Source organism: Anoplophora glabripennis, unplaced genomic scaffold (genome assembly GCF_000390285.2).
Source record: "Anoplophora glabripennis isolate ALB-LARVAE unplaced genomic scaffold, Agla_2.0 scaffold5, whole genome shotgun sequence".
Taxonomy (NCBI): Eukaryota; Metazoa; Arthropoda; class Insecta; order Coleoptera; family Cerambycidae; genus Anoplophora; species Anoplophora glabripennis.
This window is the reverse complement of record NW_019416525.1, coordinates 2,632,990-2,649,994: the sequence shown is the minus strand read 5'-3', so window position 1 is coordinate 2,649,994 and position 17,005 is coordinate 2,632,990. Positions and strand designations below refer to the sequence as shown.

General features: G+C 34.9%; 1 protein-coding gene across 1 annotated transcript in view; it reads right to left on the bottom strand.

Moving 5' to 3' along the window:
- The window catches only part of LOC108906751 (lachesin-like), a 125,197-nt gene that overhangs the window by 5,052 nt on the left and 103,140 nt on the right, over nucleotides 1-17,005 (bottom strand). Inside the window, exons 5-8 of the mRNA XM_018710105.1 lie at nucleotides 14,660-14,845; nucleotides 10,239-10,431; nucleotides 3,810-3,941; nucleotides 1,572-1,691 (exon numbers count right to left, since the gene is read on the bottom strand). Coding sequence (XP_018565621.1) covers nucleotides 1,572-1,691; nucleotides 3,810-3,941; nucleotides 10,239-10,431; nucleotides 14,660-14,845 — 631 coding nt within the window. The remainder of the gene's footprint in view (nucleotides 1-1,571; nucleotides 1,692-3,809; nucleotides 3,942-10,238; nucleotides 10,432-14,659; nucleotides 14,846-17,005) is intronic.

The window sequence follows — 17,005 nt, the reverse complement described above, 5'->3', positions numbered from 1 at the left end:
TAAAAATAGAAGCTAATTGATGCTAGTATTTAGAATGCATGCTAGCAAAAACTGTTAAAATTTTAATTTAAGTATCTTGTTTCCTGGAAAAGTACCTATTACAAGAACAATTTTTTATTTACACTAAATCCAATGATCGGTAAATTTTTAGAAATTACGAGGTGTATTACATTTCATTTTATGACTTGTTACAATTTACAATTACGATGTTACAATTTACAATTTAAAGGAACTTTTTCTTATTTGAATAAAATCAAAAGATTAGTAAATTTTAAATTAACCCGCCACTGGAGCACAAATCCTAGTGCTTAGTTGAGTTAATAATAAACAAAAAGAAGCCTAAACATAGAAACTAACTGATGCTAGTATATAGAATTCACGCTAGCAAAAACTGTTAAAATTTGAATTAAAGTATCTTGTTTCCTAGGAAAATACCTATTACAGGAACTATTTTTTATTTAAACAAAATCGAATGATCGGTAAATTTTTAGAAATTACGGGATGTATTACATTTTATTTTATGACTTGTTACAATTTTCAATTACAATTGTTACAATTTACAATTGCGATGTTACAATTTACAATTTAAAGGAACTGTATGAACAAAATCAAAAGTAAATTTTAAATTTGTATTACCCGCCACTGGAGCACAAATCCTAGTGCTTAGTTGAGTTAATAATAAATAGAAAGATGCATTAAAATAGAAACCAATTAATGCTAGTATTTAGAATTCATGCTAGCAAAAACTGTTAAAATAGTAGGTCATTTTCTAAGACATTAGCACGCGATACTTAAATATTTGTTTAATTTATAGGCACCTCGATAGCGTTATTTTAATAGCGTAATTTTAATTTAATTTTAATGCAATGTATTGGACAAGAATTTTAGTTTCTAAATAATAATATTCAACAAATGTTCTTACTTTTGATGTGGTTAAAATGTTGACACTTATTTCTGGGACACCCTGCATAATAAGAATATTCACAATAATTTGTTTTCTATGATTTACTACTTACTACAATTCACTCTACAATTTTTTAAAATTGAAACGAAAGGACTAGTAGAAAGATCAGTAAATTTTTAGAAGTTGTAATTTGCGTAACTTTTTATTTTATACACCTGTTAATTTTTAATTCGTGGGTGCTTTAAGACAAAAATCATTAATAAGTAATAAAATTATTTCCAATAATTTGTTACAATTACACCTTTACCATTTTCTAAGATTTCACCTACTTCCCTGAATACAATCGAAAGATCAGTAAATTTGTGAAATTAGTTTCTGGTGCAGGATGAGCCTCGGAATATCCCGCCGATACGGATAAATGCTAACGAGGACGGGAAGCGTGAAACTGCGCGGTACCCTCGTTACCACCCCGTATGTGTTAAAACGTTTAAATTATGTGGCAGAAACAACATGATTTAGGTTTAGTGTGATATATTAAAGTAGCTGAAAAGACCGGTTCCCGGCCGGCGCAGTCAGTAATTTGAAATGTAGGTATCGGACTGCGCTGGATAGTACAATATATATGAGCCCATGTCGGTTAAGCTCGACTCTTGGGAAAAGTGCTTACCGGTGTTCCGCATCCAATGGTTCATGGCTTTCGGAGAAGCCTCCACGTAACACTGTACGTGTACGTCACTGGCTATCGGGGCGGCCACCAGCTGATTTGATACCCTAATCAATGGGTGAACTGGAAGAGGATCGTCATGGTTAGAAACCGTAAAAATATTAAATAAGCTGCTGTATTACTCAAAAGTACTGGGTGCAGGGATTTTCATTAAATTCCGCGCATTTTCCCTCTTTAATTGTTCCTAAAATATTCTCCCATATTCTATATTTAGCAACTCACAAATTTTAACACACAGGGTGTTTTAGGGGAAGATATTTTTAATGAAAACTACAAGCAGCGGTTTTGGAAACTGTAGCGAAAACCCGATTGGGCGAAGAATTCCTTCGATAAGGAATTTAGACACTCCGTATGCAATTTCAAACTAAATTTTCACGCAGAACCCAATACTTCGTGCAGCTAGAAAGGCGTACGTAAAATTATTTGTGGTCCGTCAACAAATCGTGGTGCTAGTTAAAATTTGAATTCGCCCTAACGGGACAAAATGCCATGGAAATTTATGCATAATTTGAAACGTAATTTAAACCCGTGAATATGGGCGTAATGAAATTGATCAGAAAATTTTCAAGTAATTCAACGAATGAACGGTTATTAAATTAATTAACAATATTATGTATAAAGTGGGAGGGTCAATTAGGCCCCCGTCGTTTTTAGCCAAAAAAAAAGAAAAACATTTCTTTTATTATTTATATCCAATAACTAATCGATTCCACCCCAAACGGGACCTCCCTCCTCCTTCCTGGTCAGGATCTAGGTCAATTAGAGGTCAAATCAAAGTATCTCGGAGTTTGTCTGTATCACGCCATTTAAGGTTGTTTCAAGGTCATTTCAAGGTCAAATTGAGAAAACGCCTAGCAAGTCAAGTCCGACCACATGTTATACAGAACTTTGGGGTCGCAGAGTTCGAATTCGAGTCAGTTTGTCTGTACCAAGTTATTTGTAGGTCGTCTCAAGGTCATTTCAAGGTCAAGTTGAAAAAAGCCAATCAATTAAATCCAACCGTCTGTTATACACGCATTTTCAAATATGAGGTCAATTTATCTGTGTCAGGTAATTTGAAGGTCATTTTAAGGTCATTTGAAAGTTAATTTATGGAATAAACACTGAAATCAATTATCGTTCTTATAGTCGCTGGGTCCGAATCCGAGGTCCATTTATATGTATTAATAAAGGTTCAAGGTTATTCCAAGGTCGATTTGAGAAAAAGGACTTTCGGTAGGGTCAGCGAGAGACCATTTCAGACCCCTCCGTTTTCGACCGAAGCTAAAATTGTTGATACTAAAAATTGATTTTTAAAATCATTCGAGATTAAACATAGCTACGCAAGGTTAAGGCAAATGAGCAAATCTTTAATTTATTTGACACAAAAATGACCTGTACAGGGGTTATTGTGAAGAACTATATCGTCATATAATTGGGCCTTGGATTCAAACTCAGAGACTTGAAAAACGGTAATCGATTTCTCGATTTTTTCTTGGTTTGACCTTTAAATGACCTTGAAATAACCCTCAAATGACCTGGACAGAGGTTGTTGTGGAGGACTATATCGTCATATAATTGGACCTTGGATTCAAACTCAGAGACTTGAAAAACGGTAATCGATTTCTCGGTTTTTTCTTGGTTTGACCTTTAAATGACCTTGAAATAACCCTCAAATGACCTGATGCAGACAAACTGACCTCGGATTCGAACTCAGCCATACCAAAAACCTATGTAACAGACGGTTAAACTTAATTGCTCGTTTTTTCAATTTGACCTTGAAATGACCTTGAGGCGACCTTCAAATGACTTGACAAAGATACGCTAACCTCGGATTTTAACCTAGCGACCACAAAATTCTGTATAACATATTGTCGTACTTGATTGTTCGGCTTTTTCTCAATTTGAACTTGAAATGACCTTGAACCAACCCTAAAATGGCCTGATACAGATTCGGACTCAGCGACCCAAAACACCTAAACTCTGAGATCCTTTTTCTCATCTGACCTCTAAGTGACCTTGATCCCGGCTAGGTCCCGTTTGGGGTGGAATCGACTGGATATAAATAATAAAAAAATAATTCTTTTATTTCGTCAAAAATGTTTAAATTTCTAATGAAAATATGATTATGTTGCTTATGCCGGTGTCGGAAAGTTCGGCAAATTTTACCTACGCCCATGTGAAATAACCGAAGCCACTTACAATGAACTATAACGTTAAAACGTTTACTAACAGATGGGGGCACTCCGTTACTCGCTATGCATAAATAGGCACCCATATCAGTACGCTGAACATTCATTAACGTCAGCACTTCTCCATCGAAGGATCGCAGCACTGAAAAGTAAAAAGGGGTAAATTATTTACACATTGGTTTTTAATCTTTATTTTTTTTGACAACCGATGTATCAGGGGTGTATTGTGACTTTCAAGTGACGAGACGCTAAGCCCCCCCGATGCGGGATTTAATCGGTATAATAAAGATTTAAAACCATCATTGAACTCCATTACGGAAAATCACTTTGTCTACGCTCCTATGAGCACAAAGTCGGAAAGCCAATTTTGCCCGCACCAAAAACATGTTTGAGTAATGATTTTACTTCGTGGTACGGGAATTGCGAATAGCGATTTTTTAATAACGATAATAATTTAGCGCACCTTTCCAATTTAATTAATATCTTAACTTGCAAGTCCGTGTCAAAAACCGAATTAATTTTTTAACTTACTTATTTTTTTTACAATTTAAGAAAAAATCGTATCATGCACTTTTAGATAAATATTTATTAACAGGGACATATACAGGGTGTTTTGAAAAGCGAAGCCATAAATCTAACGGTTGATGAATTATCAAAAACAAAACGATTTCTTATTAACTCTACAAAATGGAAAACTAACAATAATGTTATCTTCCGTCAGCTTAAAAGATACACGCTACCCATTTCTCGCAACACCCGGTACATCTTGTAACCGCTGCAAGCGATACAAACAGAGACTACCACACCGGCTAATTAATTTGCCAATTCAAACAGGCGGAAAGCACATATTTAGTCCGTTATGCAATTAAAATGTTATGTAGTACTCGTAAATAGGTTTTTGATGTAATTGAAATAGTTTTAAAATAGCAACGCCAAAAATTCAAAATATTCTCGGAAAAGGGGCATGATATTTAATTTGCCGGAAGCTCTTGATATTAATAATTTCAATACAAATACAACACCATAACATTTAAACATTTCCGCATATTTTAATCTGATTTATTGATTTGTATTAATTCCAGAAAATATTTCTTGGAATCTCAAGTGCTTTTTCTGTTTTTAATTTTAAAAACACTTAAACGTGTATACGTAAACGTAATGATTTCTATTATACACGTGTGCGTTATAAACGTATGAAAACGCTTAAATAATGTTATACTTTCAACACACTTAGATAAACGTGTATCAATAAATGTAGAGACTTCAAGACAAAAAAAACAATAAACGTTTTATTTTAAACGATCCATACGTTCACACAGCCGTACGTTATAAACGTGTAAGCTTACTGAAACTTTTGAACGTTTGTTTTTATTTTAACACGTGTATGTAAACGTAGTGACTATAAGACAAAAGCAAAACACTAGACGTTTTTATTTCTATACGTTTAAACAAGTGTGTGTTATAAATGTTTTCCACAAATGCACCCTTTTAAGGAAAGATTAAATAATAAAACGTCTGTTTTTATTTTAAAAACACTTACATTAAACGCGTACATATAAACGTAGTGACTATAAGACAAAAGCAAATGACTAGACGTTTTTCTTTCAAATAGTCCACTATTAAATACGTTTAAACACACTTAGATAAGCGTATATCCTAAACGTTTTATTTTATACGTTCACACAGGGATGTACGTTATAAACGTGTAAGCTTACTGAAGCTTTTGAACGTGCGTCAATACGTGTTTCTAGATCCGCTCGTGTTAATCCGCTGTAAATTACGGTTAATATGAATTAAATTCAATTTGCGTGTTCGGTTGAGGTTAGGACCTAAGTGTTTTTTTTTCCGTATCCGGGGTGAATCGGAGAATCGACGGATTCATTTTCCATAAACCGATCCGCGAGATGGAATAAGAAGCAGATGGCATGCCTTAAGGTAAATCCCCTACCGCGGAAGATCTCGGTATCCGGATCCTAATAAATAAGTGCAATGAAAAATTCAGCTTAATCCGTTTTGATAGTTTTGACAAGAATCGTCCCGGAGTACGTGGCTCTTGCGAGGGAGTTCCGCCAGACAAATCCGGTTCATTTAAATTTCAAATCGTCTACTATCTCCAAGATATTTGTAAAATGATCCGCAGGTGCATCGGAATTGAGACGCGTGTGAAAACAAGAACGCAAACCATCCAACCACTCGGCGCCCGGCGTTCGCCGTTTGCTCACGGCCCCGCGGGATTATTAATTTCAGAAATGATTGTTCTGCAGTACGGGTGCACGTTCCATCAAACGGAACAACCATTGCGAGTGGCATTTATATCCGGCAGCACTTGAGAACCCAACTAAACATTTGTCTTTATTCTTCCAATTGGTTGAGTGGTGGCCGCCGACGACCCACCGGCAATATAAGGACGGCTCGCCTCGCTTTGCCCTTCCAGGTCTGTTAGTCAAGGCGCCCGGGGCCAAATTTCCGAATTATAACCTGTTATTCGCGATCGCAAGGAAACTGCCGACGAAATGACAAATCGCCAGATCGATATTGTGTCACGACGCTGTCGGACGACAACTGCAGCTGTTGCGACCTGAACTACTTGTCTGGCAAGTTTTGCTATATTTGCTACTATCTGCCAAGTTTTATTTAAGAGAGCTCCATACCAAATAGGCAACCAGAAATACATTTTTATAGATTTTATTACACAGTTTGTCTAAATATGAATCAATGCACGAATAACAGACTTTCCTCCATTCTAACGCAGATTTTCTATAAAATGGGGTTAGTTTGAAACTCAAGTAACTTTTTGTTTTAAAGAAATTTGTAATTTGCATCGTAAATTACAAATTTCTTTACACCAAAAAGTTATTTGAGTTTCAAACCAAGTCCATTTCATAGAAAACCTGCGTTAGAATGGAGGAAAGTCCGTTGTTTGTGCATTGATTCATATTTAGACAAACTGTGTAATAAAATCTATAAAAATGTATTACTGGTTGCCTATTTGCTATAGAGCCCTGTCAATAAAAGTTGGTTATCTTCGTGCGTTATTTAATAAATAAATGGAAACATTATGTTGACTGTAATTAACTAATAAATTATTATTGTTGTACGCATGTGTTACTAATTTCATCGGTATTTGTTTATTGATTAACCGTCACTGTCGTTTTGTTTTGAAAGTAGCCTTAATATTTTTTTTATAGACGTAAAACGGCCCTCCGTTAATTATGTCGATATATTTCAATCGCGCACCAGTTTATCGGGTAATCCTGCAACATTGGCGGAGCAGGTCCTTTGCGTACCGCCGTGGTGTGATTTTTAGGGGAGCGCCTATGGATCTACCAACATTCTTGTTCGAGGAACGCTCATCCGCGAATTCTGGGCATGTTTAACGTCGAGTTCCAGCCAAGGGTTCATAGTTACGGTTTAGAAGCCGGGGGCGTGGGGGAATTACTTGTACAGGTGGAACGGCTCCGAATACAACGTACGTATGGGAATGTATCGAACAGGATTTTTGCAAGATCACACGCGGTTTTCAAAAAACCGTTTAACGTTTAATCGATACGAACACCCTGTACGTGAAGCTTGTCACAAACTTAAGCGGTTAATTTAAGGATACAACGAATCGTGTATTCATTATCCCACTTTTCCGTTAGGCTCCGTGATAAATTAAAATTATATTTTAAACGCGGTCTGCAAGCGGGGATCTTGCGATGCAAAAAATGCAGATAGATATAAATTACGATTAGCCGAAAGGGCAGCACTAGTGCCTCACCGCTCGCTCTCGTTCAACGGAGCCCGGGAGGACTTTGAAATATCGCATGCATGCTCCGTACGCTTTACATACGTATATATTGTTGTGCCATATGCCAGACTCCTCTCTCCGGCCTTTCCGGATGCGTATTTGTCTTTAATAATAACAAATAGCGTTCGGGCGTCCGCGCTTTGCCCCGAAATGATTTTTTGTGAAGTGTTGGAACTTATAAGTCGCTTTTGGAAATTTTCGATGCACTTTCGAATTAAAATTTCACTGAAGTTTCGAAAAGAATCGGAATTTAGATCACTTACATACATGAACAATTTTTAACAACAATTTTAAGGCAAAGTATTAATACGAGAAGAGAATCTATTAAGCAATAAATAAGGAATTATTTTTTTTAACGATTCAATATGCAATATATGCCCATACTTCGCATTTGAACATTTTCGCTCCACTTTCGAATGCAATTTCACTAAATTCTGAAAAAAATCACATTAGCGTTAGCCTGAGAAGAGAATTTATGAATTAATTAAATCGATAATTATTTTTTATCAAGGATTTCGACATCCAATGTATTTTTTTATTGTTATATTAATCATCATTTTTTTATCAGGCTACTTTGATTGAGGAATATGAAATCATATTTTTTAAAATGCTTGTAACTTCTAAACAAAAACGAATCGGACCTATGTTCATATAAGAAAACATGTTTGAAATTAACCCAAAGTTTGTCATAGAGCTTGTATTAAAAAAATCACATTTGGATAATATTATTTTTATATGAACGCTATTACAAAAAAATAGATTTATAACTTTTATGCTGGAACCACACTTACGTCTAATGCCGTTAATTATCGCACTATCTTGCATTAAACGTAATGCTGGGGCCACACTAACGCCTAATGCCGTTAATTATCGCACTATCTTGCATTAAACGTAAATGTTACCACGACTTAACCGCTAATTTATCATCGTCATTATTAATGGCGTTAGAAGTTAGGCGATAATGCTGGGGCCACACTAACGCCTAATGCCGTTAATTATCGCACTATCTTGCATTAAACGTAGGTGTTACCACGACTTAACCGCTAATTTATCATCGTCATTATTAATGGCGTTAGAAGTTAGGTGATAATGCTGGGGCCACACTAACGCCTAATGCCGTTAATTGTCGCACTATCTTGCATTAAACGTAGGTGTTACTACAACTTAACCGCTAATTTATCGTCGTCATTATTAATGACGTTAGACGTTAGGCGATAATGCTGGGACCACACTAACGCCTAATGCCGTTAATTATCACACTATTTCGCACTAAACGTAGGTGTAACCACGACTTAGCCGCTAATTTATCATCGTCATTATTAATGGTGTTAGACGTTAGGCGATAATGCTGGGGCCACACCAAGGCCTACTGCCGTTAATTATCGCACTATCTTGCATTAAACGTAGGTGTAACCACGACTTAACGCCATAATTTATCATCGTCATTATTGATGGCGTTAGACGTTCGGCGATAATGCAGGGACCACACTAACGCCTAATGCCGTTAATTATCGCACTGTCTCGCATTGACCGTAGGTATAATCACGACTTAGCGCCCTAATTTCTCATCGTCATTATTAATGGCGTTAAACGTTAGGCGGATAATGCTGGGGTTACACTAACGCCTAATACCGTTAATTATCGCACTATCTTGCATTAAACGTAGATGTAATCACGACTTAGCCGTTAATTTATTATCATTATTAATGGCGTTGGACGTTAGGCGACAATGCTGGGGCCACACTAACGCCTAATGCCGTTAATTGTCGCACTATCTGGAATTAAACGTAGGTGTTACCACGACTTGACCGCTAATTTATCATCGTCATTATTAATGGCGTTGGAAGTTAGGCGATAATGCTGGGGCCACACTAACGCCTAATGCCGTTAATTATCGCACTATTTCGCATTAGAAGAAAATTTATCAAGAGATAAATAAGAAATAATCTTTTTATGAACGAACACTTTCGATGTGCAACATATGCCTTTGAACATTTTTGCTTCGATTTCACAATTTTCGCTAATGTTTTGAAAAAAATCGCACTTAAATAATAAAATAAATTTACAGTTTTTAATTATCATATGCAGTGTTAGTCTGAGAAGAAAATGTATTCGCTTATTCATATCTCCATTGTGTCCCTCCAATAATCTAATTTATTTACTTGTGTCAATTTTTCTTTAGCGGCTAACGAAATCCTACGTGCAAAAAGCCGAAAGTCTTTTTCGTTTGTCGCTTAATGAAATTTAACGTATCAATTTCCGTTGAGAAAAATGCCACAATGGAATGAATGGCTTGGCTTGCATACGGTGTGAGTAGACAGAGGAAGGTCTTATACATAACTATTTTTTCGTTGGAAATTTAATATATTATCGTAATTTTCTTAGAATACACTCAGCAAAAAAATTAAGGGAACAAAAAGTTACAACCTTTGAAAAATCACTAAAAAAACTTGTAAATTTTCCTGCTCCCTCGATTTTTTTGGAGGGTTTACTACAAATTGTATTTAATACGATAAATACTTCCTCAACGTAATTTTTTGTTAAGATCCTTAACACGAGTCAGCGGTGTATTAATTTTTCGGTTTAAAGGCGGCAAAAACTTCGACATGAATATGCACTTAGGGAGTCAATATGTTAAAAAGTAAATACCTTGCCGCTCCCTGCCGCCATCGGGCCTCAAGATGATATTATTACCATCCTCTCTCCTCCAAAGTACTGTCGGCTCCGGCACTCCAGTGGCTTTACACTTGAGCCGGATTGTGCCCCCCTCGACTGCCATGCCTTCTGAGGACTCGTTGTCTGGCAATATGTCGGGCGAAATAACTACTTCCAAATGGCCCATCTGCAAAGCCGCAATTCGTAAGATTTTAATCCCCCCACAGGGCCTTAAGTAATAAAAGCCCATATACGGGGAAACGCACGGGGATTGTTATTCAGTTTTCAAGCGTCTTTCCAACTGGACTGCGTGTAAGTTAATATTTTTTAACTAACTTTCTAATAGTATCCAGGCAATTCGATCGAATTCAGTAAAAAAAAAAAACATTTTTTCGGTTAATTTAACGCGTGACAGCATTACACCAACTTTTAACGCGAAAATTAGCAAATCTTTTTTGTTGCACAGAAGCGCTTATTTAAACGTTTAAAAATTAACATGAAATGCGAAGCGGGGCGCCCTCTTTAAACGTCAACTTTTTTCCTACCAACTAAAAGTTATAATATAATCCTTCCCGTAAAAGGAAAAATACATATCTAGGTGGAGGCGTTCGAAACTTTATGAGGCGCCCACGAAAAAACAACGGAGGGAGTAAGAGAACGCTTACATTTTAAAATATCAGCGCATATCAACAGTTTTGCCGACTTTGTTTCATTAGGGAACGATGACACAACGGTAGAAGTTTACGAGACGCAAACGGTATTAAAAGACACATTTAAAGGAAATAAAACAAAATGGTACAATAAAAAAATATAGCGATTCCCAGAAGTTACTTGGAGAAACGGAACCGTACGCTGTTAATTTTGATTAAACTCTTTTATGAATTATTTTATTTTAGTGCGAGTGTAACCGCTTTCTATCCTTAACTACTTTTAAATTTAAATCCAGTTATTCAGAAAATTAGTCAAAATTAAATGAAACGAATAAACGTCGATGAGAGCCGCGAAAACATGAGTAAAACTTAAACAAAACAAATCAAAAGTCAATTTTCACAAACCAAATAGATTTGCATATGTTTCCAGCGACTCAGAAGGGTAGTAAAAAATTATAAACGAAATGAATAAGTCAGTGAAAGAGCCGATTATTCTAGAATGACATTTTCGAGCCTCATGCTGTCGAATTGGACGATGAGAATTTAATCAGAATTTTCATATAATTTTTTGCGGACTGTTTTCTATAAAATGGCGAATGCGCCAATGTTTTTGACGCCAAAAAAATATACAATTTTTTCATCAAATATGCATAAAGATTCATGTAATAATCATAAATGCGTTATAGACTAGGGTGCATCTGTTTTGAGTTGGATGTGAGAGGGGGCAAGCAATTTTTTTCTGGATTATTTTCAAAATTGTAAAAATGTTAAAAAAATTTAAAAAAATACCTAGTTTTTTACTTATATCTTGGAACCTATGCATTTTGGAAAAATATTGGAGAGGAATAAAAGTTTTAGAATTAAATTTTACACAATATACTGAAAGTTAAAAATGTTTAAATTTATTACCGATGTTGCAAAATAGCAATAATTGATGAAAAAAAAGGCAAAATAATAAGGATAATTTTTTAAAAATATTTTGATTGCTACGAGGGCATTCTAATTTTGGCGAAAATAACTTTAGAGTATAATAAAACAACACACCAAATTTCATTAAAATCGGTGCTATAGTTTTCGCAAAATAATTTTTTGAAAAATATTTTGAAAAAAAAAGCATCTGAAAATTTTTCCACACAGAAAAGACCGTTCAACCTTTCAAATGATATTTGAAAAATTGAAATCGGTTGATTAGGACGGCCACAGTAAATTTTTAAAATTAACACTTTTTTTAATTTTTAAACAATCAGATTACATTTATCAATTTGCAATTTAGTTTTTTTCAAAAATTATAATTTTAAAGTGCTATTTTTTCTTAATTTTATCTGTATTCAACAAAAAAATTTATTTCCAAATAATATTTTTTTAATTTGTTTAAACAAAAATTATTTAAATAATTGTAATAATTACGACTAAATATATTCATATTCAGTGTTGAAATATACACGTAAACAAATTTTTTCATTGAAAAATGCAATAGCATAGGGTAAAATATCCAGTATATTTGATGCATAAATAATAAACTTTGAAAATAAAACCAAGTTGCAAATTGATAAATGCAATATAATTATTTAAAAATAAAAAAAAGAGTGTTAACTTTAAATATTTACTGTGGCCGTCCTAATCAACCGATTTCAATTTTTCAAAAACCATTTGAAAGATTGAGCGGTCTTTTCTATGTGAACAATTTTTCAAGTATCTAGATACTTTATTTGAGACTGTACAACATTTTGAAAATTCGAAATTTCTTTTTTAAATTTTTTTCAAAAAACGCGTCAACATAAAAAATAATGATTTTATAGATGCCGACTTTACCACGCAGTTCCTTTATCATGACGGGCAATACGCCTAGAATTAATGGAGATTTAGGCAAAAATTCATCGAAAAATATCGCAGCAATTCAAAAGATCAGTAAAAATGAAATAAAACGAACACGAGGGAAGTGTCGCAAAATTACTTTTCCGAATTTAACATTTCAAAAAACCGGTTACAAGAAACTTGAAAATGACCTTGGATTGTCCTGATTTTGTTTACTATCCCAGATTTTGGGGAAAATTCATGGAAAAAATTACAGTCGTGCAATTCAAAATCCATTACATTTTCGAAATCTACATCCGTAAAGTCTTGAATCAGAATCAGCTTTATTCAGAATTTTCAGTAGCTGAAAAAAATTTTAATTTTTCTAGTTATTCAGCAAATTGGTAAAAATTAAACTAAACGAATAAAAGTCGAAGAGAAAGTCGCGAAAATTCATTGCAATTCATTTTCAGAATATATGCTCTTGAATTGCTCAAATAAATAAATTTTTATTTTTCCAGATATTCAGAACATGAGTAAAAATTAAACAACGAATAAAAGTCGGTAAAAGAGCTGGTTCTTCTGAAATGACATTTTCGAACGCCATGCTGTCGAATTGAACTTTGAGAATTTTATCAGAATTTTCAAATAATTTTTTGCGAACATTTGCCTTTTTCTATAAAATGGCGAAGGTGCCAATGTTTTTCACGCCAAAAAGAAATATACAATTTTTTCATCAAATATACATAAAAGATCCAAGCAATAATCATAAATTCGATAAAACTTGTCTGCACTTTTACACAACAGAGCTAGGTAATCACATAAACAATTTTTTTCTTCTCAAATTATCGATTAATTAAATTTTATTCAAATCACCACCGGTTCATCTGACACTAACAAGGATATAAAGAGGTATGGATAAAAATTACCTCTCCTCCTTCAATTTTGGTGATGGCCGTGTGTTTCTTTAATTTTGAAAACCGAAATTGCCAGATAAACGCAAGTTGGCATAGGAAATAATTATTTTATGTCCCGATTTTGTTTACTTTCCGAGATCTTACATTTTCGAAATCTACATCCGCAAATTTGTCGTGAACAGCTTTTTTCAGAACTTTCAGTAACTGAAAAAAAATTGTAATGTTTCTAGTTATTCAGCAGATTAGTAAAAATTATATTAAACGAATAAAAGTCGATGAGAAAGTCGCGAAAATTCATTTTCAGAATATATGCTCTTGAATTGATCAAATAAATAAATTTTTATTTTTCCAGATATTCAGAACATGAGTAAAAATTAAACAAAGCGAATAAAAGTCGGTAAAAGAGCCGGTTCGTCTGAAATGATATTTTCGAACCTCATGCTATCGAATTGGTCTTGGAGAATTTTATCAGAATTTTCGGAAAATATTGCAAACATTCCACGTTTTTCTATAAAATGGCGAAGGCGCCAATGTTTTTTGACGCAAAAAAAATACAATTTTTCATCAAATATACATAAAAGATTCATGTAATAATCATAAATTCATTTGTTTATCGGGACGGGCAATGCGATCCCTAGCGGGGAAGAGTTTGAGTTGATTTAAAGAACATCAACTGCCTAGAAGCATAGGGGATCTAGGCAAATATTAATCGAAAAGTATCGCAGGAAATAAATTACATTACTGAATGAGCCCATATTTAATTGAGACTCTTGAAAACTGAATAATTCGCCAGACTCGAATTGATAAACAGATGGGAAAAGAACACATAACGGACCGATCGTGTGAGTCGCCCTGTATGTACCGCAACGGGGAGCGCACGGGCAATAAATAATGTATTTTCTAACCGGAGGCATTCCCTACAGCTTTAACAATACGGAGAAAATAATTTGGAAGAATGTAATACGGTTCATATACGTAGAAAATTATGTTTAGCCGTTTTCCTATATATTTCGGCTTTTTCAGTCATATATAAATGTTCTTTTATATCGTTTACCTGACTCCGCATAGGGTCGGTGTTTATCTGACACATATATGTGCCCGAATCGTTCTTTTGTACGTTAGATACGTGTAGTTTCCACGTGTCGTGTCCATTGTGTGTTACAGAGAGACGGGGATTCTGAGCAACCAGATGAGTATGTATTGCCAGAATGGCTTTCGTGTCGGACTTTATCCAGGCGACCTGAAATTTAAAGAAAAAGCGTTATTCACTCCGCCGCCTCGTTCACATAATAATAATTTGCGGCAATTGCTCGGCGCAATTTTTAATTGCCACAAACACAAATGCGACCGATACAATTCACAGCGACAAAGCGAGCATAGGCAATAATAATAAAAAAAAGTGAAATCAATTTCTTATTTTTTCCATCCAATAAATGTACACTTAAAATCAGTTCATTTTTTACTCGGGTGTATCGCCCAGAACTTCAGCTATGTTACGGAGAGCTCGAAGGGTCAGAATGAGGGCTTTTTGTGGGGTCCTTTGCTTAATATAATTAGACCACATAGTGTTAAATGGGCTGATATTTTATCAAACTTGTAGTGTTGACCATAATTTATCATTAGGCAGGATGCAAGTGCTCCAAAAAGAGCCAGTTAAAAGCCCATACGCTTGCAAGTGGAATGCGTTTTATACTTACATCTAGTTGAAGACTGACCGACAAATGAATTAGTCGCGCGTCGTGTTATTTTGTTATTGCTTAAAATCGCACAATTTTAGTTTGTGGGGAAATTTTGAGTCTACACCGTTTGACGAAGTTAGCTCATGTTGAAAGTTATTTGAAGGTCAACTCTTGTATTTTGATGGTAATACAAATTTTGTCCCCCGTTTCTGAAAGAGCGAGCAATTTTGCGTTCAGACACGTGGTTAATTTACTTTTTAAGGTCATGGCAAGGTTATTTGAAGGTCAATTCTTATATTTTTTTAAGTAATACAATTTCTAACCCCGGATTCTAAAACAGCGAAACTTTTAACGTTCGGAGACGTGGTTGTTTAATTTTTAAGGTCTCGATCAAGGTTATTTCAAGGTCAACTCTTTTATTTTGATGGTAATACAATTTTTGGCCCCCGTTTCTGAAAGAGCGAGCAATTTTGCGTTCAGATTCGTGGTTGATTTGTTTTTAAGGTCATTTTTTTTAAGGTAATACAATTTCCGACCCCCGGATTCTAAGAGAGTGAAAAATTTGACGCTCGTAGACGTGATCGAATTATTTTTTGATTTTGAAGTTCATTTGAAGGTCATATTCCCTTCTCAGATTGGTATCTCATCAGAATCGCGAAATATCAGCATAACAACCTCTATGTAAGTTGTTTGGACCATCGGCGACCAACACTCGGTGACCTTGGATTTCATTTGAAGGTCGTTATGATAAAAATCACTAAAATCGGATGAGCATAAAAATGGCAACGATAAGTTTTATATTCGAGAATATGATCTTACGTATTCTCATGTTAGGACCTTAGCGCAGCTGGTGTTACAGCGAGGATATTTTAAATACTGCTAGAGTTGACCTTGAACATGGCTTACAAGGTCGAGTCCAAGCTCACCAGATGGTGGTCCTCAATGACCCAAACAACTTTTGCAAAGGTCGCTTCGCTATCCTGACGAGTTACCAAGGAGGGGAGGGGGGGTTGACTGACCTTCAAATGACCTTGAAAGCGAAAAAATAACCCAACGTAAAATTTCTCGCTCTTTCAGAATCCGGTGACAAAATTTTTGATACTATAAACAACAAGAGTTCAAATAGCCTTGAACACGAATTAACTTCGTCAAACGGATACTGGATTCGGATTCAGCGATCCCAAAAACATACGGGTATGGTAGTATTTATTTAACAAAATTGTGTAAATCCTGCAGCTAAATAGACAGTCGGTATATTCAACGACATTAAAAGCAATTCGTTGGTCGGTAGTGTTATAATTGTGTACATTTTTAATAAATTTTTTCTCCGTGTAGTTCCGAACTCCCGGTAGGAGGTCGATGAATAATTTCGGTAGTAATTGAAGAAATAAGCGGCAGTTTCAGTTGGCGCACTGTAAAATCCCCTTTTTTAAGTAGAGCAAAGTAATAGAGTTAAATTAGCATAAATTAATAAGCAGCTAACCGGAAATATAAAGTGACAGGGGCAGGAAATATTGCCGGTCCATAATCTGTATAAAAATTCAGTAAACGGAAAGTAAAATTCTAGTAATAAAATACTCCCCAGTTAGACTTTAATGCATTAGGCGTTCGAAGTGTCTCACTCTCACTTTCAATTCGAGTCGGTGACAAAATTATCTTTTCAATTTAGAAAGGAGGCTGCTTCTATAGGGAAAAATTTATGGAATGATTTCATCATAGTT